The following is a 26758-nucleotide window of genomic DNA, read 5'->3' as shown; positions in this document are numbered from 1 at the left end:
ATATTAATTGAAGTAATAGAATATGGGGAATATATGGAGGGATGCAGTTATTCAATGTATGAAACATTTTATTATGTCTGGGGAACCCAATGAAATGGGATCCTCATAAATAAGCTGAAATGCTATTTTCTAATGGATAATTTACCACAGATTCTGGACAGAATTTAAACAGTAAAAAACAAGATTCTTGTTCAGAAAGCTTTCTTTCCTTCAAATATGCATTCCAGCTTTCACCAAGAAAATTTACAAGGGTAGAGTAGTTTTGTTATCAGACCATTCTGTTTCTGTATCAGGTATCACCAGTAAAAGTGCCACTACAATTTTGAAACAACCTCCTTTGCACTCTCAGTTTGAAGCACTCAACTCTGTTACCTAAACAAAGTGTACCAGTATCAAGGCATCTTCCATCTACGTATGGAGCTGTGAGAAGAGTGACACAGGGGGAAGTTCTTCCTCCCTACTAAAGACTCTTGTTTTCAGACCAACAGGTGTCGTTCCCCCTGAGCTCTAAGAAACGCATCAATAAATACAGAAAGTTACTGGTTAGAACTTGTGGATTACTTGATATGGGGAAATGTGAACACACAGAGGAGGCAAATCAGCCTGAAATTTAACCAGGAGACAAAAATAATTGATGGAATCGTGTGCTTGTGTTCAGTGTGGCTGTGGTCAGTGCCATGAGGAGCTCTGGCTCCAGAACAGCACTCCCTTGAAGCCACCTTCACTTTCTGCCTCAGTACGACTAAGCTAGCCTAAGAAAAATATTTCCTTGTCAAAGATATATATTTAGATAGTTTGCACCATCTAAAGGAGATGTAATGCATTTCAAACACTCCAACAGGTAAGAGATCTAACTGGCACCATTTGCAGTACAGGTCTTTGCAAGTGCTGCACTGTCAACAGTTACTAAAGTTTTCCAGGAGTTCTTTCCTTAGAAAAAAGGCAGAGATGTGATGTCTGATTGTGATTTAGAGTGTGATTTGAGGTTACATAGTAGCACAAACTGAGATTTGAGTCCCTATTACCAAAATTTCCTAGGCTGGTTTCATTTTGAAAAAGTGACAAAAAACTTGCAAAGGCAAGGATAATGATATCATAATATGGAAGATGATAAAATGACTAGATAATTTCTGTCTCTAAAAAGTAGAGCTTTCTGTATCCCACTCTTTTGCAAGGAAAAAGTTGAGGGCACATGAGTTACTCAATGTCATTTTAGTCACCTCTTGGCCCAAATGGTCACCTCAGCCCCCTGCTTCCCCTCAGGAGGCACTTCAGTCAAAATTACATGAATGAAGCTGGTAACCACAAATCAGAGTGAAATCAGTCAAAATTGCATGACTGAAACTACTTAAAATCAAAACCAACTATAAAATCATTATAGATATTTTGAATCTTCAGTGCCTTCATTAAAATACTAATCCAATTACTTACTCCACAGTCAGCACAGTACTGTTTTTGCGGAGAATTAATTTAACGAAAAATAAGAATTTATTGCAAATGTCCTATGGCCTCTACAAATACATATTTAATTACTTGCTTTCCCAGCAGCAATTACAAGTGAAATGTTGTGTCTGGGCAGTCCAAAAGGAGCATTTGCTCACTGCTGAGTTGGACTGTGAGAAAACCATCTTCCAAAACTTTCCATGATAGTGACACAGGAAGATTGTACGTGCAGACCTGAGCTCTGCAATGCTCTCAGCAGCTGTGTTAAGGCAAGTGAGCCGAAGGAAATGTGACACAAGATATCTGAGAAGACAGCCAGGCGCGCAGGGGCACGAGAGCTCCGGGAACTCTCTGGCTCTACCGCCCATTACACAAGCCATGGAGAATGGGAAGTGGATTTCCCAACAGCCTGAATTACAAAGGTGGGATCAGGAGCCCCTGATCTCTGCCTGATCTTTTGTACAGTCTTCTGCAATTCACATGCTCGTAGAGAAATTACGAAGAGGATTATTTATCCAACCCTGCAAAGTTCTGCTCAGCCTGCACACGTGATCCTGTCCCTGTGGGTCACAGCCAGCCATGAGACTGGACACAGGAACTGGGCCAAACAACAGCTCCTCACTTATTTGTTTCCCATCCAGCTTGAGGCCTAGACACAGGGAGGGTGTTTCCTTTGTAAGGAAGAGGAGTAACATGCGTGCACAAGGGATTCATCTCTCTTAAAGGGAAACCACCGCTCCTCTAGACCTGTAAGGATAGGAATTCAGACTCAACATAGCCATTAAAGAAAGAAAAAAATAAAGTAATTAGAAACTGCAAGCAATAATAGCATAATGGCAACAGCAGAAGCTATTCCTTGTTCAACAATCTTACATAACTATCTGGAAATCTGTATACAATAAAAATAGAAATTTTGCTGAGTTCTCCATGGATATATTTTGACATCACTGTTATACTAAGATGGGTACTTCATTGCACCTCTGATGATTCTTTCAGTTGATTATTACTGTTTGCTTTGCCACATGGTGTTCATGCTGCTATAATAATGGCACTAGATGGTACTGGTCCACCAGCTAGCAAAATTACATGTGAACACTCCTTTGGGTTGCTAATTCTGAGCTACTCAGGGTTTCACCAGGCTGTGGCTACAGCAGCAGTTTCAGAAGGCATAGCAGACTATTAGCTATACGAATCTATAATTAAACCTACTGTTTTAGACAGACAGAGGTATAAATTGCTCTAGACTAGGCAGAAAAAATGCACTGTTGTGATTAGGCCAAAATTTCAAGTTGTGAATCTCTCTCCTACTGAGAGGCAATACACAAAGCTTTGCACTTGGCAGACCAAAACCATTAGCAGCAGCCAGGGGCGTTCAGTGTCAGGCAAAAAAGGAGGCACTATATACACATTCCTGTGCTTCAAGTGAAAGATTTTGTTAATATGTAAAATAAACATGCATTTCATAAATAGTTTTGACACATATTGTGGGCAAACTGCTGCAGCAGATTGAGGATGTTTATGCACTCAGCCAGTTTAATGACCCAGTGCACAGATAAAATGAGTGAGCTGGCTGCTAAACTGTCAGAGATTTGTAACAAGAAATATATTAAGAGTGTCATGAACACAGGATGAATGGAAACACATGTACGTGAAAGCAGTAGATGAGAAAGCAGAACAAAAGGGAAAAGAATAGTCTGTACTGGTAATGAAAAACATAATTCCCTTGACACTGTTCCCAGAACATTGTTCTCAGCAGTAAAATTGAGTCATGTGATGTTTAGGGCAAGCCCAAAAGGCCTGCACTGAAGCCCACAAGACAAGACGACTTCACAGCAGAAGGTGCTCCAGCATCCTCACAACAGGATGGCAACAAGGCTGCAGCCCTTTCTTCCCCCATTGGCCTCTTGGAAAAAACAGATAGAAATTTCAAAGAAACAAGTTAAAATGGGCAAAATTAGCAGCTTTTCAAAAGGTTTATGGAGGCTGAAGTAAGCAGGAACTCAAAACAACAGACTGCCTTATAACAAACACTGACTCCTTAAGGTCATCAAAGATCCATCAAAAACCCAATGCTGTCAATCAAGATTAACACCAAGATTAACACTTAATTAATTAACATTAATTCAAGAGAAATGATGAGCACATGACAGACAGTGTCCTTTGCTATCTATGTTGCACACAAGTGATCCTTGCTGGGAAGACACACACGTGAGGGCTTGCAGCTGTGATATGGGACCGTGAGTGAAATATTTGAAGGAATGTTAGTGTATTACATCAATTTACATAGAGATTTTATAAATAGGTTAAAAGTTCTCTTTCTCTAAGATTTTGTTACATTGAATTTTTCTTTTCTTTTTTTAATATTTCCATGTCCCTTGATATTTTTACCCTTAGCATTTCTAACAGGTGGCCTGAATATGTCATGAGGTAACTCATGCTTGTAACTTGTCCTAAACAAGCCAATGACGTGACAAAGATTTTTTTCCTACAGAAATCTTTTACTTGTGTGACGATAAATATCAGTTCCCCTTTCAGTTTTTAAAGAGCTCAATTTCTCTCAATAGTTCTTCACAGTTTTATTACAAGAAGGAAAAATAGGCAGGATTTTTGGTTTTTGCTTTACCAGCTGTTAAAAAAATTCTTTACCAGAATTTTTTGGGGTTGATTTAGAATGCCATGGGCTGGTTGACCGAGAAAAGATATAGGAACAATACAAAAAATTCTTTTGTTCATGCATGGGATAGAGATTTACCTAAAAAAAAAAAAAAAAAAAAAAAAAAAAAAAAAAAAAAAAAGAGAGAGAGAGAGAGAGAGAGAGAGAGAGAGAGAAAAGACCCATAAAATGCTGAACCATGAAATTCTCTGACACTGTAAGAAGATAAAGAAGATATATACAAGTTGGAATAAAAACAGTGAAAAGCCACAAACAACAGAAAGAAAACATCATTCCTGTACTAAGACCCTTAAACAGGATGGAATTTTTGAAGGCTTTAGGGAGGGTCAAGATTAAATCGTACTGCTAAAGATGTTTCTTAAAAAAACAATCAAGGTAACAAAGATATTTGTAAGTCTGAATTCAGGGAAAAATTTTTTCTGCTTGCAGATCTGGCTAAAATCTTAACCATGTCCATGTAATTAGGACAAACTAACCCGACATCTGAAAAAGCTGAGTATTTGGGGATAACCAGCACTGTTAAAATTCATTTTCCAGCTGGGGAAAGCTGTTGATGTCCCCTCTGAGGGCAATCCAAAGTTAAGTTGCTTTCAAATGTTCTCTCCAGGTACTTTCTGAAGGATATTTGAACTGTAAACTTTGACTGTATAAAGAACCTGAGGTATCCAGGCTTGTAGCTCATTTGGACACCTGGATTTATGCAGGAAGAATCTAAGTTATGGTATCAAAAAAGATATGTACATGTAAATGTCTGCAACCCTGACTTGATTTACCAAGGTGTTTGGAATGTTTTACAGTAAAAATAAATCAGTGTTGTTATTGCAAAAATTCTAAATTATTTTATATCCAGACAGGTAATGTTTATTATTTGACTGTTTGTCAAATAATAAAATAGTCTTGGTAATAATAAAAATAATAATAATAACAACAACAACAATAATTCAGCAGTTTGAAATTACTCCTAAATATTCATATTTCAATTCTGATTCCTTCTGTGTCCATGAGATTGCCAAAAGGAACACAGTCCACGCAGCAGGCACGGAATTAAACACTGTGCATTTCAATCTGCTGCAGCAAAGTAGTTTGATCCATTTCATTTTTGCAGAAAGTCCAAGAAATACACCAGGTCAAAGATAAACTCTGAGCAATCATCTTCCTTCCTGCCTGTTTTAAGAAATTTCAGACCCTTGAACACTTCCTTGACCTTTTTATTAACATGGTAACATTTATTCACCTAACTCTCATGTATGGACAAGCTGTATTAACCCAAGACCTGCATGAAACTTCCAACAACAGTCATGGGTAAATTGATAGATTTTACCGGGCCAGTTTCTTTCATACTGGTTTGACTTCAGCATAACCGCAGGGATTCAACTGGAGCTATCCATGGTTCAGGAAAGGAGATTTGGAATTCTGAACTTTCTGTTGCTGCACAGAGGCCTAGAAAGAGCATATCCCAGTTCACCCTGAAAGTGTATCCCAGAACTCCCCACTACATGCTTCTATCGAGCCTTTCTTACCTGTTCCTATACCATTCATTAAATTAGGTATGTCCTAGGAAAAGACACAACCCTGCAGCTGGGCTCACCTGCACTGCTACTTACAGAGGCTGAATTAGACTCCACACACACAAAATTAAATCCAAGACCCAGCTGGGCCAACAGAAGTTTGACCATTGTTTTTTTATGTTTTGACCTACACTCCACAAGGCTCCAGTGCTTCAGAGAACCGCTGTGACATGCTTTTCCTGTCCTTTCACAACGCAGTGTGGATGTCAGAAAGGGCAGAGCAGATCTCCAGACTGGCAATTTGGAAGGGCAGGGCTAATCCTACACCAGGCAGTTCAGAAGGTGTTGGTGTGAAAGCAGAGCCCAGCCATTGTAACTGAGAGGTTTTTTATCCAGCCACGCCTGACACATGTTAATAGCAGCTCTACACTGCAGAAAATATCCCTAATTAAGCAGCTAAGTTCAATGATGTGCTCCTTGGTAGTTAGGTTACAACCTCTGAGCATTAACAGTTCCGCACACACCTACTGAACAGCTCTGGGTTTGTCCAATTGCTCTTACGCATTTCATTAATGAATGAAAGGACTTCTTTCTTCAGAAAAACAATAATCTGATAGTTTACAGCAACTGACTGTTGGCCAGAAAGGAAATACACAGATTTTACTATTCCCAATGGAGTCAGATGGCATGGAACATATTTTTTAAATAGATTTATTCCCACTAATTTTACTTCTATACCAGCATTTCCTTGAAATGGTCCAGTTTGGCTCTTCTTGTTCAGGGACAGTCGGGAATGACAGGATGGGGATATTAGTGAGGGGAACAGAACCTGTGCAGTTCCAAGACCTTGTCTACACCATGGGATGTGGGAATGAGTGCTGCACTAGCTGGTGGTGATGAAGGAGCTGAAAACTCATCCTCCACACTGGGAAACCTGTGCCTGCAAGCCACCTCCATGATGCCCTCAACCAGGGTACATGTTCCAAAGATAAGGAAAGCATTATATTCCTTGTTCTGTTCTTCACTTCTCTATTATTAGAGTAGGAAATGTGATGTGACCCACACATTCCCTCCAGGAGCAAGACATCAGTACAAGCACAGAAAAAGGAGTTAGGATGTATTTAGGTGAGTAATGTGTGCTCAGAGCTGAGTTTCATCCTTGGATACTGGAGTAGGCAGCTGATGAAGCCTCTGAACCAGACAGAGTTACTGCGACCAGAAAGCATAAAATGCTCCCTGGGTGAAAAACAAGGAGAAAGGAAGGGCCTGGGGACTATTCCCTCTGTCTGCTCTGGCAAGCAGTGTCACACAGCAACAGTTTAGGTAGCTGGAGTTCAGAAATGCACTCTTGATCTGAATTAAAATATTAACACAGATGCATTTGAACCATTTGTCAAAAACTTGATCCTGGAAAAATGAAGCTATAATAAATAATCAAAAAGTTTTGGTGAGCACATAAAATAAATCAAAGCAATTAATAGTCAATAAAAATTTACAGAGAATGAGTCAAACCAGTATAATTTCAAGCTACAAATGCAGACCTGTGGCTAGGGGGAGATGGAGTAGATGCTCTACATCATAAGCTCAGTGAAACTCTCAATAGCTTTCACATAAATACACTACAGGAATGTGGTTTTCATGAAATAATTTAAATGTGGGGACAGGGCCGGTTGCTGTGGGAATGACTGCAGGAAACTTCCCTGGGGCACACACAACCAGAAGCAAAGGCAGAGGTTTGGAAGTATCTGGCTATGCCCCATCTCTCGCCGAAACAAACCTTAGGTCAAAGCAAACCACTGGTTGAATTATGTCAATGTTGCACAAGAAAAGGTAAATTATAGAGGTGTATAAATGAGGCATGTGAAGCAGTAATCCTTCTGCTTCACTCCATTCACTCCCTGTTTAATTCTGAGCACTACATTATAGGCAGCCCAGGGGAGAATAACGGTGATGATGGGAAGTCTGGAAGATCTGAACCAGAAGACTGAACTCATGGGTCTGATCCTGAAAAGGAAAAATCTGAGCTGAGATGGGGCCTGTTTTCAAATAGGCACATGCCTGCTGAATCTAATCTCCAGATGTGTTTTGGATAAGACAGGAATGAATGGACTCATATTACAGAAAAGAAGATTTAGTAAAGATTAGGAAAATCTTTGTTATCATACAAATCTCTAGATTGCCTGGACAGGTTATCAAGTTAACATCTCTGATAGTCTTTAGGACTGGGTTACATACATGTCTGTGAAAAAGGACAGAAGTATTTAAGATGCTTGTTTGATCAGGCCTGTGAGTGAAAGATTTGGTTTTGATATGAAAAGAAAAAAGTTACATAGGTTTTAGTTATTCACAGACCTGTAAAAATATTCTTACTAGCTGAACTCCATCTAGTATGGCATCTATGATGTGTGCCAGATGTCCTAATGTCATCTGTAAACAAAAGTTGAACCCAGACTCAGCTCCCTGCTTGTGATATTGCTATACTGTGAGAAGAGAACTGAACTGTCTTATGTACCTGAAGTATTATTATTAATAAATCATAAAATTTTCACAATGTAGTGAACCAAATTACAGTTGCTTTTACTTTCCTCATTGTGGTCAAGAATGGACTGTCCAGGCAGGTGGTGGGGTCAAGAAATCACTGGATATGGTACTTAATGCCATGGTCTCACTCATCTGGAGGTGTTCAGTCAAAGTTTGGACTCAACAATCTTGGAGGTTTTTACCAACTTGGTCTGTTGTGGGCACAGCAAACTCTGACAGAAGCATTGGGCTAAATGTGTGGGAGTTTGGATGTGGCAAAGGCTTAAAATCCTACAGTTAAAAAAAAAAAAAAAAAAGTACATGGAAAGTGATCTGCAGGAATCACGTTCCTCAGAACCTTATGGCAACTAATTTCATCTTATTAAAAAATAAGCAGGCCTGAGAGGTGCTGCCTTGATCTGCAGAGCAGAAGAGCAAGCTCTCTATCTCTCCTTGGTCTCTAGGAATTCTTCAGAAATAATAATTTTAAAAAAACCCCTAGTATGAATATTTTTTTAAATGCCTGCCTACTGATGAATCTAAGTGGGAATGTTTAGTGTGACAGTGATAGACAAGGTCCTTCTGTTCCACAACACATCTTGAATAACTAGAGGGTATCAGTGATCCACATGTGGTACGTTTTCACTATGGACTGACACAGAACTGCAGTCCTGAGTCTCCAGGAGTGACTTTGTGACTTCTTCAACAGCCTCCACTTTCCACTTTCTAAACTATATTAAATCTCAAATTCCCGTGCAGCCTTATGTCAGCAGTGGATCACTTTATTTTACCCATTCGGTTTCTGTAAGACAGTTGGAATAGCAACACCGTGTGGTTTTATGCTCTAATACATTTTAAGGAAGTGGAAAGGAGAAGCAAGGAGCCAGCTTCTCACCACGAGGCTGCTCTGCCCTCTGCCGGAGCAGCTCAAGAGGGAGGGGAATGAAGCAGGAGAAACCCCCGGCATTCGGGGATGGAAGAAAGGCCGGAATTTTTTGGCGCAGTGCCTGGGCTCGGGCAGCGTCAGCTCCCGGCAGCGGGCTGCGCAGATGAGCCCACCTCCCCTTTGGCCATATCCTGTGTGCCCACAGGATGGCAGCCACATCCCGCTAACCTCCACAAACAGCTGCAGAACCTCGGAGCCGTCACGGTGACCTCTGGAGATCACCCTGTCCGACGCGCTGCCCAGGCAGGGTCACCTGGAGCAGGTGACACAAGAGTGTGTCCAGGTGAGGTTGGAATGCCTCCAGAGATGAGACTCCAGGCCCGCCCTGGGCAGCTGTTCCAGGCCTCAGTGGACAGAAATTCTTCCTCTTGCTGACCTTCCTGTGTTTAGTTTATGGCCAGTGCTCCTCGTCCTGTCACTGGAAAGGGTCTGGCACCATGCTCTTGGCACTCTTTGAGATATTTACACGCATTAATGAGATTCCCTCACACAGCGCAGAGGTCCGTCCGTCCGTCCATCCATCCATCCTGCCGTGAAAGCAGGCACAAAGACCGGGCTTTGCGGGGCACCTTGTGCCAAAAGAGCACCCTCTCCTCCCTAAAGGGCGGATGATCGCCCGAACCGCACCCCCGCCCCTCAAGCCCCCCAAATGAGGCGTCCCTCTCGGCCCCCTCAGCGTCTCCTCGCCGCGCTCCCCACACGCTTGCGGGGCAGCGCAGGACTACATTTCCCGGCGTGCCCCGGGGGCAGTCCGCAAGCGTGGCAGGGCGCGGCTGGAGAGGAGCGGAACGGGACAGGAACAGAGACACAGACACGGCCATGGATGCGGGCGAGGGGCGGCCGCAGGCCCACCTGGCCGCGCTGGTGCTGGCGCGGGGCGGCAGCAAGGGGATCCCGCTGAAGAACATCAAGCTGCTGGCGGGGGTGCCGCTCATCGGCTGGGTGCTGCGCGCCGCCATCGACGCCGGAGTCTTCCAAAGGTGCGCATGCGCTGCCTCCGCCTTCGCTCCCCCTTCGCCTCCCGTCCCCTCGGCGGGGACTGGTTCGGGACGGACGGGCCGAGGGACCCTGGCGGAGGGAGGGCTTGGGGGAAGCCGCCGCTTCGTCGAGAGGGTCTTAGGGATGACTGTCAGTGTCTGCAGGGTGGGCTCAGAGCAGGGACCAGGCTCCGTGCAGCCCAGCAATGGAACGGGAGAAACGTCAGGAGCTGGGCAGGAGGTAACGCCCGGGAATGTCCACCTGGACATGAGGAAGAACTTCTTTACTGGAACAGGCTGCTCTGAGAGGATGTGGAGTATCCCTCAGTGGAGATGCTCAGAAGCTGCCTGGATGGAATCCTGTGCAGCCTGCTCCAGGTGACCCGCTGTGGTCTCTTCCCGCCTGGCCCATGCTGTGGCTCCGCCAGTGGGGCGGGATTGATCCTCACTTGAGACAACGGGGCGCAGATACTGTGGCACCAGGTTGAGGGTCAGGCAAGGCAAGCACCCCGTCAAGAACTCAGCTGTCCCTTCCTGCTGAGGGTGAGCAGCAGAGGCATGAAAAACTTAAATTCTTTCAACACAGCAGTTTGAAATTAAAGTTGTTCTGATGTGTGGTTGGGTGGCCACTAGCTGTAATTGCCAGTATGTATTGATGGGTTTGCTTTATTAAGACATCTGCGTTAAATGGGACTGGCAGGCTGGAGATGATCTTCTGTGAACTGCTGAAGCACAGGATGACTTTGGTTTTGTGGTCATCTGGGTACTCAGGATAGCGTGCATTGAGCTTGGCATCTCCAGGGATGGAGACCCCACAACCCTTCTGTACTTTCACTGCACTCACACAGAAAAATCTTCCTTATTTTCTCTCTACCTGCCCAGCAGTGAAGACAGCAGGGAAATCACCTCCTTGCTGAGATGTCTCTTTCAGCATCTTTTGACATATGTGTGGACCCAGGCCCAGTCATTGTGCTGGCTCCTGCTGAGCTTGCTCCCATTTTCCTTTTTGGTATCAGGGAGCCTACAGCTGGACACAGCACATCAGAAGCAGTCTCACTTAAAGTCAAGTTGGAGGAAATAATCTTGTGTGCCCATGTGACACAGAAGAGAAGCTGTTTGTGACCAAGTGCCTGAAACTTTGGTAGCAGTAATTAGAGCTAGATAGAAACGTGTGTGTTGGTGGTGTTGAGAATAGAGGCATTACAGATTTTTCTGCAGGAGCAAGACTGAGGATCTTCTACATATTTGCTGATAATTAAAGTCATGAGGGTGTGTAGCACACTTAGGAGCAGGTTCCCAGTGCAAACCTGCTGCATAATGCACCAGGCAAGTCAAGTAGAAATGTAGACTAGCCCAGATCCAGAGCACTCAGTATCTCGTAGCTGCTCCATCATTATCTAGCCTGGAAAACCTTCCTTGCTGTATCTGAGAAATAGAGAATGCAGCACTCTGTTTTATTTTTAATGAAGAAACAGACAAGAACACTTCTGATTGAGGTTACTGATTATTTTTTAATGATTGTGAATCTGTATTGCTGAATGACCTGCTGTGGCTTCTGTTTGGTATCTGAATTTTCCCAACAGGAAACCAGTCAGGATTGTGCAGCCTGACTTGGAGGCATGGCAGGTGCTGTAGGTGGACATGCATCAGGTTTGCCTGGTCACCTTTGGAACAGCTGTGCAGCGTACCTGTTACACAACAAAACTGGTTGAGTTGAATGGGGAGTGTATATTTAACTTCACCATCCCAAAGCAGTTTCTGGAAAACACCTCTTGTGTGTTTGTTCTCATGGGTGTGACTTGACATTGCTGTCACTGTCACACATATTTTTCTTCTGATGATCCCACAAGGTCTTTGGGGGAAGAGACGTAACTGCAGCACCTTTTGCTCTGGACAGTGCATTGAGAATGCCAGCATTGCTGAGAGAGGAAGGATGACATTTCAGAGCTTTTGTTTTTACACCTCTCATGCTTCTTTGTCACAACGATGACAGCAGTGGCTTCACAGTTGTTCAGTGTTTGTCATCACGTGATATTCAGAAGTAGCCCTTCCTTTTGTAAATGTTTATTTTCCCTGAATGATTGCAATCTTGCTTTACCGGTACTGGAAGTTTTCTGTGCTAAAACACATGGAACTTGAACAGCTCCTTCTCTGGGTTTGTATGGAGCCAAATTAACACATTTTAACATACTTGCAGCATAAGCTGATCTTTTAACTTTGTGGCAGTCTTACTTGTTATAAACTAAACTCGTATATGAGTCTGAATGCCACATCCAACACATTCACAATTCATTGATCTGTTAACATGTGTAACAAATTCCTTGTGCTGACACTGGATTTTTCTGGTAACACTTGTAAATTTTATGTTGCTTAAGCCTCCTGCATGGAATGCAACTCAAGATTCAGATTTTGCACCCTGGTGCATGTGCATGTTTAATCCCCATTGTAAAAAACTGCCTGTTGGACTGAATGGGATAGTTTTATTAACACAAATACAAGAACTAGTTCCATTCATTGCAGGGTGTAGTACAGACATAAACAAGCTGGGGGATTTTTGCAGGTCAAATTAGAACAGGCAAGCCAACAATAGTGGGATTTATCCTTTATATTAATTTCTGTCACTATCTGCCAACAGCATATGGGTTTCCACAGACCATGATGAGATTGAGAAGGTTGCAAAGCAATTTGGTGCTCAGGTCCATCGCAGGAGCCCTGAAGTCTCTCAAGACTCCTCAACTTCTCTAGAAGCCATCACAGAATTTCTCAATCATCACCAGGGTAAATCAGGGATGAAATATGCTGAGCTTTTATATTGTAGCACCAGAGGGATGATGCACTTATTATTTAGAAAAATAAGTAAAGCATTGAGTAAATAAAAGCTGGAAAGATTCAGCTTTGTTCTTGTTCTTGTTGTTGTGTGGTACCTACTCATACCACATTTTGCAGTTGTGTTACTAAACATGTGAATTGTTTCATAAATGTCTCTTTGTTTTTCTTTAGAGGTTGATATTGTAGGAAATATTCAAGCAACATCTCCCTGTTTACATCCCAGTGACCTTATAAAAGTGGCAGATATGATCCAGAAGGAGGGGTTTGATTCTGTCTTCTCTGTTGTGAGGCGACATCAATTCAGATGGAGTGAGGTAAAGAAAGGAGGTAATATTTAGATGTTTCTGGTTACAGTTAACTTTTTTTTTTCCCCTCAAATTCTTGCTTGTCATACCTATGCTATTTTAGGAAGTGATGTCTGAGGTGTGGCCTTAGTTCTCTCTGAGAGATTTGAGATGGCTTAGAAATTCCTTCCAAGCACTAGTGTCTTGATATTACTAAGCATTGCTCAGCCTTTCTGTAACTGTTTTTGTAGAAATTAAAATTATATTAGCTTGTCTAGGCTGAAGATACAGTTCCAAAAAAACCTTATATGTTAACTTCTTCCTAGTGGGTATTCATGTGTATTCAGACATGACACTGAGGTCCTAACTAGAAAACTGTTTGTTCTTGCTACGCAGTAGCTAGAAAATGACCAATAATGTGAGATAAAATCTTGGTGAGGATGGGATGACAATCTCTTGGCCTGGAGACTTAGGCTTTGTTTCATCCTGATAATTTGGCTGCTGACTTATGTCACGTTGCAAAATCCCTTTGAGTCATGAGGGCTGAACTCATGTCGGTTAACTCATCCAGAAAAATGTGACTGGTTTTTCCCAGAGAAAATATGCCTCTCAGCTACAGTGGCCAAGATGACCAAAGACTGAAATTTTACAAATAAAGACTGTACCTTAGTTTAGTAAAAAGCGCCTTTTGTCCTGGTATAAAGAGCTATTCCACACATTATGTATGTTGACTTTGTTTCTGTGGTTAAAGCAGAAATTTTCTCTTCATTTTTAAAAAATGGTTACTTCAGGTATTCTCACACTGGATTTTTTGGATGTGGTTTCTTGGGGTTTTTTTTGAATGAAAGTTACTCAGGCATTACAGTTATTCTGTTGAGATCTAAATTGCTTCAGAGGTTTTTTTGTGTGAGTTTAGAAATCATCATGCTGTAAAAGAGCATGTGTAATAAAGGAGGCTTGATGTAAGAGATAAGCTGAAATAAGAATTAAGCCTCTGTTTAGAATAAACACTTGAACATTGTCATTGTTCCTCATAAGAAGAGAAATAAGTGACACTGTTTGTGCAGTATAAAAAAGCATGGGTGTATCAAAAGCATGGGTGGCAATTTCAGGATTCTGTGGATTGCAGTTTAAGAAGCCACATGCACATTTTGAGATGCTGGAAGGGACAAATGTGAAAGAATAAATCTCATGTGGATGTGCCATGTGGCTTCCTGAAGCAATTGTGTACCATAGACAGATTGTTGAATAAAGCCTTGAGACCTACCTAAAAAACCAAGTAGTTCTTCAGCATAAAATGACATTCAAACTTTTTTAATGTGGTGAGAGATAAGGAATCGTTCAGCTGCAAGAACTGAGGAGAACTGGAAACACATTGTGCCAACATGAGCAGCTTAAGGATAAATGCAAATGGCCTTTCAGGAGTGTGGTGTTTCAGGTGACAGTGAGTCATAGGAGCATTATACAATGGTTTTTCCTCTTTTTATTTTTCCTACAGCTTTAGAGTACTGATTATGCTAAAAGAATTTAATGGGGTTTTTTTTTCTGTGTAGTTACATTGCTTCTTCTGCATTAAGGTTTAATATTGTTAGAACCTGAAGGAGAAAGGTGTCTCTCTCTGACTGGAAATGTTTACTTCAGTGAGTGCAAAGCTTTAGTTGGTTATGAAACACAAGGTGTGTGTGTGTACCTACTAAAGCCTCAGGATGTTTTGGGTGTTTGAGAATACCCTCTAACTTTCTCATGGTTACTGCATCGTGAGATCTGGCGAATTTTAGCTGCTTTGTGCATCTGGATTGAAGGGACTTGAAGACAAAAGTCTCTGGTCTCTGATAAGGTTTCTGCTGCATTGATAAGAATACATTCAAACTGTCATTGGTAATAATGTGGGATCTTTTGGGATAGTGTTTGTGCAGACAGCTGTTTGTTTATTTGTGGATACTGATTAAACCACTTATGAGGAGTTAATGCATATCCTTAAATAGGATGTATTTTGGGGAAGTGCCAAGATGTTTTTGCAGGCAAAAATTATTCACATATGCTCTTTTTTCACCTTCCAAATTTCAGGCTGGTCCTTTCAGGTATCAGAGTGCATTGAGGCATTCCCTTGTGCACTAGGAGTTGGAGTACAGGAATAGTGTTTCTTTCACATTGGCAAGGATGGTCTGGAAGAATGTCCTTCCTGCTCCTTGTAGGAACCAGTTTTGAAACAAATAACCTCCTGGGTTTTTGTTGTTGTTTTTGTTTACTTGGTTTGGGTTTTTTTCTAAGGTGATAATGAAAAATTTCCTTTTCCATTGCTAGGCATACAGAGTAGTCCTCCAGTCTATCCACAGTTCCAAGAAGGAGAAGCAATTCAGTGATTCCCCAGAAAAGCTGTGGATTCTGCATCCCTGGAAGTGTTCCAGGCCGGGTTGGATGGGGCTCTGAGCAACCTGGGATAGTGAAAGGTGTCCCTGCCCATGGCAAGGGGTTGGAACTGGATCATCTTTAAGGTTCCTAGCAACCCAAACCAGTCTGTGATTCTTTATAAAGTTAAGCAACAAGAGGCAATAAATAGAGAAGTTGGTGACTGACTTATACCCTTAAGTTTTCAACAGCAAGTTTTTTAGAAAGTTAAATTACTCTAAACAGGAATTTTGTAAAGCTTTTTTTTTTTTTTTTTTTTCTGTGTTAACAGAAAACAAGATGACAGAACCCCAAAACCTGAATCCAGCAAAGCGGTACCGGAGGCAAGACTGGCCTGGAGAGCTCTATGAAAATGGCTCATTTTATTTTGCCAAGAGACATCTGATTGAGAAAGGTTACTTGCAGGTTAGTGCTTATGGTTTTTCATGCTCTTCAGAATACATCTACTCTTGCTGTAGAGGGTTTTGAATTCAATACTCTGTTTTGATTTCTGATGCAGTCAGTGTGAAATAACAGCGCTCTGACCTCAGAACAGTGTGTTAATTATTTGTAACTTAGCAGAGCTAGTTATAGCTAAAGCAGTTCCAGTAACAGCATCCTCCATAGCAAAGAAATTTATGCAAATAAATGTATTATATAGCTATAACCCTAAACCAGTACAATACTGAGTTGAGTTTTGCATGAGGTCACCAGTGTATCTTAGAATTCATTTTAAGGCCACTAAGAGCATGAAACTGAGCTTCAAGCAGTGTCAGAGCCTTGTCATAATCTGTAAATCTGTATTTTTAACCAGTTTAATCTTATGCCAATTTTGTACTGTAACTCTAACAGTCTGTTTCCCTGTCCTGATGTTTACATCCCAGTGTAGTGATGCAGAACAACACTGGGGTGTGTGTGTGTGCAGAACAACACTGGTGTGTGTAATTTCCATTGGAAATTAAGTAACAGTAAGCAAACAATAATCATAGTCTTCTTAAGCAAATACTGAAGGTATTACTATTTTGCTGATTGAAAGATCTACTGAAATTAGTGTGATATAATTGCTATAATGGATAACATCTTGCAGACTTTCTCTAGTTGTAGAATGGAAATAGTTATTCACCTCGCAGAGGGTTCTTTCAAATGGTTCTGTGTCACTGGCAAAACATAATTGATGGTTCACTTTTATATAAGCTATGGTGGCCACTGTGTAACCAGGCAATTGGCTTTCATTGCATGGTGCTAAATTGTAGAATTTTGTGTTTGTGTTGACCCAAGCAGAAAATTTGAGTGGGTTTAATTTCCTGCAGGGTGGTAGAATGGCCTACTATGAAATGCGTGCAGAGCACAGTGTGGATATTGACATAGACATTGACTGGCCTATTGCAGAGCAGAGAGTGTTGAGGTAAAAGCACTTATTATTCCCTTATTTCTTGGATGCTGCTTGTTTCAAAGTGTGGTCGTGTGAATTCATAATGTATGGAATATAAGCAATGGAGATCAAAGATAATTCGGCGGCTTTATTTCTGCCCAGCATTTTTTCCTATCTCTGTTGAAATTAACTGAATTACCTTTGTTACATGGTGGTGTTTTGGTAGTTTGTTTTTTTCCTTAAAGTTCATCTTGGTGAAGAGTGTAAGTCCCACTATACCTCAGCAGTGTGTTAGCATCATCTCTGGCTTTCCCAAACTTCCATGCTCCAGACCACTATAACTGATGCCCAGGAATAGGAGTGTTTGTGGAGAGGGCATGAGCTGATTCCACCTCACCAGCCATCTTTCTTTTGTAGCTGCTCTAAGGAAATAATGGGTGGAAATGAAGTATGTTTTCTTATATACTTTTTCATCATAATTTTTAAATGGATGACATAAATGAACTGTCTTTTGGACAAAGCTGTCTCTTTGTCTGTTTGCCTCTTTGAAGAGGGGAAATATAGTTGGAGAGGGATGATGATGAGAAGCAACATTAGAAAAGAAGAATTTCAAAGCTGATTCTTCTTTCTTAAGGTTACAGTTGTATCATATTTGGGGTTTTGAAGTGTGCAAAAGCTTCCATCCTAAAAAGATAATTTCTTTGTCTAGCTTTGGATATTTTGGCAAAGAGCCACTAAAAGAGGTGAAGCTCTTGGTTTGCGCTATTGATGGATGCCTGACCAATGGTCGCATTTATGTGACAGAAGATCACAAGGAGATGGTCTCCTACGATTACAGAGATATTGTTGGCATTGATCTGTTAAAGAAAAGAGGAATCCAGGTAAGTGCTGTTCTGAAGAGTTGAGCCTTCGTGTCTCATGTAACCTGCACATTAAAGACTCTAAAAAATTATATTCTTGCAGCATTGAAGTTGAAGTTTTTTTCACAGTACTTGTGATCAAGCAGCATAATATATTGATTGGGACAAATGTTATCCTCAGACCACTCAGAGGAAAATAAGTGTTTTGAGAAAGTTCTCAATCACAGTAATTTCTCTCCATTTCACAGAATCATAGAATGCCCTGGGCTGGACCTTAAAAATAATTTTGTTCCAATCTCCCTTCCAGAGCAGGAACACCGTCCACTGTCACAGGCTATTCAGAGTGCCATCCGACCTGGCCTTGGACACTGCCAGGGATGGGGCAGCCACAGCTTCTCTGGGCAACCTGTGCCAGTTCCTCACCGCCCTCACAGGGGAGCAGTTTCTTCCCAATATCCAATCTAACCCTCCTCTCTGTCAGTGTGAAGCCATTCCCCCTTGTCCTGTCACTCCAGGCCCTTGTCAAGAGTCTCTCTCCATCTTTCCTGTGGGTTCCTTTTAGGTACTGGACAGCTGCACTTAGGTCACCCCAGAGCCCTCTCTTGTGAAGTGGAGTAGATGTTTTTTCAGCAGTCCCTCAGCTTCATTTTCTGGGAAACCAGAGGGCTAGGAAGCTTGTAATCACTGTTTTGTTGTCTGTGGAAGGCCATTTCCATACCTTCTTTGACTTGGAGTGTTTCATTAAAAACCTCTAGGTGTGTGCTGCACTTTATTTATTCCTAGTATATGTTGCTGATACAGTCCTGCCTTGTGTTCCACTTCTCTTCATTCTGTACTTAAAAGCAGTGCCAAGCATTTGTTTGTATTTAAAAGCAGTTAGGGAAGATAAGCTTGTCTACATCTTTGATAGAAAACCTGTAGGATTTGCATCTGATATTTCTAAAAACCCTCCTGCAAATATTTTCTGGATTTAGCTTACCTTGTGCATCATTCCTGAAACTTTGAATTTGGAATGGACTTCCAGAGATAAATGTGCTGTGCTGCCTCAGTCTTTGTGGTGTTGGCTTGATGCTCTGTAATGCTGGTATAAATAAAGGTGTTATTAAGTAGAGAGGCCAAGGAAAAAACTTTATGTTTTACTTCGGCAAATATTTCAGAAATCTTTCTTGGGAATTCTCTCATTTCATACTGTGATTTAATTAGATGATACTGCACTAGATAGTCACTATGCCACCATACTGTGATATTTAGTATTTTATTTAGTACATGCTGCATTTAAAAAGACAAATGTCAATTATTTTTGAAAATCGGGGAGGGCCACAGAAAGGTATTTCACTTTCTTGAAGGAACCTCAAGACTCTGTATGGTTTTGGATGCTAGTCACTTCTGCTCTGAGTTTTGAAAATCAATCATCAGTGCTTTTCTGGTACCTGAGAGAGCTTCTACATGAAAACTGCTCTTTTTTTTGCAAAAGTAAATCAACTCATATGTCATATTTCTTTGGATGTAGAACTTACTTTAATTTTATTTCTATAGGTTCGACTCATCTCTGACAGAGATTGTTCAAAAACACTGTCAGCCATGCAGCTGGGATGTGTAGCAAAAGTCAACGTCACAAATAAACTACAGGTTCTGAAGGATTGGCAGGAAGACATGGGTTTGAGCTGGAAAGAGGTGGCTTACTTAGGTCAGTTCCTTTTCTTTTGGTTTATTTCATTTAAGTAGTATAGACAAATAAAATCTTTGTACTGCTGCTGAGCTTGAAACAACTTTTCTGTTTGTAAATACACTGAATTTAATGGGATTGCTGTGCACATTGCAGCACACAATCACCAAAAGCATGTATCTTAAGGCCTGTTAGGGTGCAAACTAAATGTTACAGACATTGATCAATCTGTGTAATTTAGTAAGGGAAGTCTTCACTGTTTTTCCAGTAGGATATAGGATAACTGTTTTTAGGAAACATTTTGATATCAAAATGTTGATAAGCATACACTTAGAGCTGACAGTTTTGAACTGATTCTAGTTTGTTTCAGAGGGATATTGTATAGATTATGTTCTGAAACGGTAATCAGAAATGGACAGAATTAGAACTGAAAGCCATGTGGTCCTGTGCTTAACTGTATTTCAGTGAGAGGTTAAGTGTGGAGTCCTGCCAATGCTTATTCAGCTGCTCACGTAATTTTACTGTTCTTAAAAGCACCATTCTCTTGCCTGAAGACTGTGAAGTGTGATCAGCAGTTATATGGATCACCAAGATTTTCCAACAACCTAATTGCATGTGCAAAGTGCTGTTGAGCTGCTGAGATGAACATTGTGACAAGAAAACCCCCAAAACTCAAATTTCTAAAATCAGATCAATGCATACACAGAAAAACACTGAGAAAAATACCGATTCTTTCCTTTCTGTGATATTTGGCCTTGCCTGTCATCTTTCTCCCTAGGAAATGAGGAGTCTGACGTGGAGTGCCTGAAGCAGGCAGGCATGAGTGGTGTGCCTGCTGATGGCTGTGCTGCTGCTCAGAAGGCTGCTGGTTACATCTGTAAGAGCAGAGGTGGCTGTGGAGCTGTGCGGGAGTTTGCAGAACACATCTTCCTGCTCTTAGAGAAAGTGAACTCTGCAAGGAAGCAACTGGAAGAAATCAGCTCAGCAGGGAAGGAAATGGGGAGAAATGAGAACAGCATTAAAGGAAATAAGGAACTGATGGAAAAAGAATAATGCCTTTGGTCAACCCTGCTTTTCTTCCTCAGTACATCCATATCCCAAAGGAATGCTTCCCTTTCAAATTTTACAGCACAATAGAGTTAAGAGTGTCTCCCTCTAATTCCAGGTCCCACATTCATGATTATATGCTGAAAATATGATGATATCCATGATGATTTTAAAAGCCATTTAAGTGCAGTGGGAGGATTGCTACAAAAGAGAGTTCTCTCTAAATCTACTCTTAATCATCACATCTGTCCTACAGGAATGATGCATCTTTATTTCATAATCAGAATGTTTTCAGGGATCAATGATTTTGTGTGACTTGAAGATTTGTAATTCAGGCTTAAAAAACCCAAAACTTCTGTCAGTTTTGCTGCTGTGGTTTGCATTTATTTTATCAAATGCATGGTGTTGTGGTTGTGTGATTGCGTTTTACAGGCTTTGTCCTTAGCAAGGAAGAGTTTCAACATATGCTGCAGAGTTCAGGTGTAAAATATGATCAATGAAACTTCCTTTTCTGTTTTTAAAATGAAACAGTTACTGTAAAACGAGTTAATATTCGTTGAAAAAAGCCCTTTAGCATGTGTTCAGTTTTAAGCTCATAAATAATTAAATCACATTTGGAATTGTGCCTCTTGGAATCTGTTTATTTTGGGTTTTATTGAAGGGCTTAAATTAATCCTTTGCCAATTTTGGAGTTAAATTTCCCATTGTCTTTGAGATCTTTGCAGAAACTCTGTTTCTTTCTATGAAGACTTTATTGCAAACTAAATTGAGTTAAAGCCAAATAAAAGTCCTTAAGTTCATTGTATGGAAAAATAGCTGCTGCTTAAAAAAAACCCCACCAAAGCGTAGTTGCTGTGGGTTTATATAAAATACATATACAGACTCCTTTTAGCATGCTAAAGTTGGTTTATATGCTTGAATTTATTGAAAATAGGATTTGTATTGTACATTAAAAGCACAATAGTGCATATCAGAGTCAAGTACTAGTTTGGGTTATGCTAAAAAATACTCATGGTACACAGGCAATTACAAATGAATTGAATGATAATAGCTTGTCATTTTATTTTGTTTCTCTGCTAAATATTGTATAAATAGTTATACTCTCAGTATATCACCTGATACATTGGCCTCTGATAAATTTTGTGTTTACTTCCTTTCACAAAGCAAAATATTGAACTGAATTATTTACTGCCTATCTACTGTAAACAGATAAATTGTTTACTGCACTGGTCAGCACTAAGTCGCCTAAGTTGAAGTGACTCCTGTCTTGGGTTGCAATGCAAGTTGTATTCTATTCCCCTCTATTGAAACTGGTTGAAGAGGTGTTTTTCTTTGTCTCGTAACTCTGGGGGAGAGGGGGCAGGTGTCTTCTGTTAATGGGGCAGCTGTTAAACCAGGTGAGACAATGTCCTTTATCTCTTCCAGGACCCATCCTCCCTCCAGGGGAATATCTGCTGTTAACGGGCCATTGAGGCTCACTGCATGACTGATACAATTACATCATCCCATAGTGAGATGCTCCACCCACTGGGAGGAGCCAAGCATTCCTGCCTGGATAAAACTGAGATTCACAACATCAGGACAGCCTGTTTCCACTGGATTTCCCAGAGGAAGAACTGACCCACCTGGCCACCACTGGACCCTTCTACAGGATCATTCCTATGCCAACAGAACCACATCTGTCACTCCAGGAGGACTTAATTGGACTGCTACCAACATCCTGACCAGCAGGGTGTCAGGTCGTGTTCTGACATTCTGACTGTCAGTCTGTCAGTGGTTTTTTTTGGGGTGTTTTTTTTTGTTTGTTTGTGTTTTTTGTTTGTTTATTTGTTTTGGGTTTTTTTGGTTTTTTTTTTTTTTGGTTTGCCTTTTTTTGTACTTCTACATTTTTAATATTCCTAGTAAAGAACTGTTATTCCTATTCCCATATCTTTGTCCACAGGCCCCCTTAATTTCAAAATTACAGTTACTCAGAGGGAAGGAGTTTACATTCCAAGGGAATCTCTGGCTTTTCCCTGGCAAACACCTGTCTTCCTGAACCAACACACTCCTTTCAGTCACATTTTAGGGTTCTGTGCTGGATAAATCCCATGGACTTTGACAAGAGGAGAGCTGCATTTTGGACATCAATGTTCTCACGTCGATGAATTCTTGTTTAAAAGAACATAGCATAATCTTACATTGGGAAGAATATGAAGGATAAAAGAGCTCTAAAGACTGTTTACCAAAAAAAGATACAGGATATGCAGGATCTGCTGCCTGGAAGGTTCAGATTTGTATTGCCCACTCTGTAGTGGAAAGCATAATTATAGAGTAGGAAGAGGGATGCTGTAATTACTCCTCTTGATTTTATAGAAGATCCTCACTCATGAAGGATTTAGGGGTCATAGAGGCAGAGACACTGAGGGTGACTGTCACCTTAGAGATGAAATCCCAAGTCCCAGGAAAGGTTCAAATGTGTAGAATATTTTTCCAAGCCCTGTTCCAGCACATGGAAACCACAACTGCCTTTGATTAGAGGGGTATTACTCATTCAGAGTAGTTTTTAATGGTTAGTTTGTTATTCTGGCCTGATTTTGAGATCATCTTTTGGCCATGTTGAGCACTTGTTTTTTTGCTTTAATTAACCTAGGATATTCCAAAATCTTAGGTAATGTGGACTGTTCTGTCATGATTATGTGAAATGGAAAGAAAAGAAATTACATAAATATTTGTAATAAGCTATTATGAAAAAATATTTTAAATAAACAGCTTTCTCTAGTCTTCTAAGCAGAGAATGGTTATGAGGTGATTTGTGGTGAGCTTCTGTACTGCAAATCATACACTCCCAAGTTCAAGCGTCACACAAATGATTTATGATGACAAAGGTGGACAGATTTAATGCCCAGAGTAATCACATGCACACCTTCACCTACTTCTGACTCCGTTCATTTATTTTTATCTGCTCTTTTTTTCTATTCAGTTTATCTTCTTCTCCAGTTCCATTTAGATGATGCAACAAGTTTGACCTTAAGTCATTTCAAATCAGTATGAATCAAATATATCTCAGCCTTTTGAAGTCAGAGATATGTTTTAACACTGTCTGATTTCAAGTTTTTAAGGCTTTTAAACCTTGAGCACACATTTTAGATAACTACTTTATCTAGTAGTTATACTAGATAAAGAACCCATGTGGGGGAAGGGTTTTGGTTCTATTTTTTTTTTTTCTGTTAGTGTGGCCTTAAAACAGTATTTACTTTTTCCAGAAATAAATCTAAATTAGTCTAGCTCCACCCAGCAGGACCAATGTCCTAATTGTTACCGTTACAAGACTAGTAATGCTGCACAGAAGAAAAACACCACTATGTGTGAACCTGATGCATAAATGGGTTAGAAAAACTTATCAGTAATACACTTGTCTGAGAAATCTGTGGATGGTGGGTTTGTTTCTCTCTCTTGTTCTGGGACAGGTTGGCCTATCCCCATTTCTGATTCTAGACATGTTTTTGGATGTGGCTCTGGATTAATTGAGCATTCCCCCTGCTCTGTGGGAGGCATGAAAGAGAATGAGCAGTGAGCAGTGTGAAGGTAATAATACCAAAATATTCAGGTTAGTAAAGAGAGGGGCTGGTGAAACTGAGGAGATATATATATAAAATAAGCTGAATTTAACTGAAAAACAATCCTAATGTCATATGTTATAAAATATCCATTTTCACAGAGCAATTATAATTCAGAAAAGTATCTAGTGGTTTGAAGTGTGTGCTAGCAGTTGAAAAAGGATGAATTGTTAGAAAAACAATATATAAGATAAAAATAATTAACCCACTGTATAATTCAGTAGGTTTTGTGTATCTTGAATACTGCATGTTTTGCTTATTTTGTGTTGAAAAGGCTGTAGCATTCCAAAGGTTTGTGAAAAGATAAAATGGATGATGGAAGAAAGGAATCAGGTTCAGTGGTAGCAGTAACAAAATCAAAATTCTTCACTTTGGAAGAAGGATTTTTCACTTTGGACTGAAGGAAGTTGAGTTAAAATATCCATAAAATTAGGGACAGGAAGCCATGGAAAGGCCACTGAAGAAGCTAGCAGTGACCAAAATCAGGTGGCTAAGGAATATAAATTTACCATGTTATGTTTGGTGGTTTTTTTCCAGCTTTTCTGTGGCCCCAGAACATTTGCAGCTTGTGGATTTCCAAAGTTGGACATGGGTTACAGACATTTAACAAATCTCTGAACACTTAAACCAGGCTTTGGGCACATGTTTCATGAGTCTTACACTTGATACAATTCTGGTTCTGAACCTTGTATTCTTCCTCCTATTTCTTGTGTAGGAAATACGCAACTGCAGTTTATTTTTATTTCACCATTTCTGTTAGTGGTTCATTCCACGTCGATGTGTAGCGCTGGCACAGTGAGCAGCAGGACATGGCATTACTATTATCAATAGAAGTAATCTAATCTTAAAAAATTAAGGGAAATAGGGCAAAAGTACACATAGAATTGTGTAAGAGTAAAGGTACATTGGATGAATCAGTGGTCATTATTACCTGTTGTCAGAGATACTCACAGTAAATTGCTGTGAAAGTTCTTGGCCAAAATGTACTCAGAGTCTGGAGAAGATTCTGGAAAGTACCACATTTTTTCTGATTGTTCCCATGCTTTGCAGACAAGTTTCTGGCCTAAATCGAAATATATCTGGACTAGTTACAGCTACTCTTATATTAAACATGGAGATAGTCTTTCCAGGGATGTAACTCTTAACTGAGGGTATAATTGCACACCTGTTCGTGGCTAGTACAGTCCATGTAGGATTTTATTTATACTGTCCCACTTTTCCTGGTTACACTTTGTCCACAGCAGTTCAGTCTCAAGCTGGGAAGGAGTGAGTGGTTCACCACTCACTGATCTTTCTAAGCAGTGAGGCCCAGCAGATGTGGTTCTATTCATTAGGTAAAGGTAATAGAATAATGGTCTAAAAAGCTTGAAAATGAGATGAAGTACCTCAGAATCACAGAATAAGCTGAGTTAGAAGGGACCCATCAAGATCAGTCCAATTCCTGGCCTTGCACAGACGCCCCAACAATCCCACCCTCACCTGGGTGTTGTCTAAACACTCCTGGAGCTCTGGCGGCCTTGGGGCTGTGACCATTCCCTGGGGAGCTGTTCAGTGCTCCCAATCCTCTGGGGGAAGGACCTTTCCTTATACCCACCCTAACCCTCCCCTGACACAGCTCCAGCCATTCCCTGGGTCCTGTCCCTGGTCACACAGAGCAGAGCTCAGGGCCTGCCCCTCCTCTTCCCCTCCTGAGGAAGCTGCAGAACTGCTGTGAGCTCTGACCTCAGTTTCCTCTTCTCCAGCTGAACAGACCAAGTGGCCACTCCTCATTCCCCTCACAGCCTTTACCCGATTTAGACAGATATAAAACCCTCCTGTTCATTTCACTTAATGAACTTTAAGGTTTCCTGAATGTATTTCTCGTGATCTACTTTTGGATTAATCCCATTCTCTGCATGCTGCCTCTTCAAGGACCTGGAGCTACACTTGTCCCCAGCTGGAGTCTGAACAGATTTTGTGGGCAGTAGTTCTGATAACTCGCAAACAGGCCCTGCTCCTGCCTCGCCACGTAAGTCTATCAACACTTGGAGCACTTTGTTTAAAGAAAGCACACATTTGATTTATTAGGGAAGTCGAGAGCTTTCAGGGGATTTTGAGGCAAAGTTGCAGGCTGTTCATGGCAATTTGGAGAGCAAACTGGACCTGTGCCTTGCAGTGCCTCTGTACTGCTGCCGGTGCTGAGGAGCACAGGAGTTCAAGCCTGGGCTGCTCCAATTAGGCTGCTGTCATTGGTGTCAGAGCTTGGACAGCTCAGACACACGGCCTAGCTTGTTTCATTCACCTTCTGATTAAGTCCTGATGAGCTTTTTTTTTTTTTTTTTTTTTTTTCTCTGATCTAGGTAAACCTTTAATTTAGCCAGCAGGCTATGCTGTAAACTGATTGACTCTTCATCCCCCTGGAGCAGCTAGGAAACTAACTGTACTTTGAGCAGCAGTGTTACCTCCCTGGCTGATGGATAGGTTTAAGCAGTTTACCAAGGTTGCCTTGATCCACAAGGCAAGTTCTCGTCCTGTCCTTTTCACACACAGTTCCATGTTGTGAGTAGGATGTTGATGTAAACAATCATTTTTGTGTGTGCATGCAATGTGGGATGCAAATGCTGCTTACAGCACTCTTAGTACAGCTAAACTCGCTTGCAATCCTC

General features: G+C 41.0%; 2 protein-coding genes across 2 annotated transcripts in view; both read left to right on the top strand.

Annotated features, from left to right (window-relative positions):
* The window catches only part of TSPO (translocator protein), a 357420-nt gene that overhangs the window by 84961 nt on the left and 245701 nt on the right, over nt 1–26758 (top strand). The window lies entirely within an intron of this gene.
* On the top strand, nt 9861–21522 carry CMAS (cytidine monophosphate N-acetylneuraminic acid synthetase). Its single transcript, XM_066319604.1, has 8 exons — nt 9861–10071; nt 12704–12846; nt 13069–13224; nt 15862–15995; nt 16880–16974; nt 17651–17822; nt 19338–19488; nt 20246–21522. The coding sequence occupies exons 1-8, from the start codon at nt 9911–9913 to the stop codon at nt 20518–20520; spliced, it is 1287 nt and encodes a 428-aa protein (XP_066175701.1). The 5' UTR covers nt 9861–9910; the 3' UTR covers nt 20521–21522.

The sequence above is a fragment of the Sylvia atricapilla genome, chromosome 5, assembly GCF_009819655.1.
Source record: "Sylvia atricapilla isolate bSylAtr1 chromosome 5, bSylAtr1.pri, whole genome shotgun sequence".
In the NCBI taxonomy this organism is placed as follows: domain Eukaryota; kingdom Metazoa; phylum Chordata; class Aves; order Passeriformes; family Sylviidae; genus Sylvia; species Sylvia atricapilla.
Note: the sequence above shows the minus strand (reverse complement) of the source record. Positions and strands in the feature narration are given on the sequence as shown.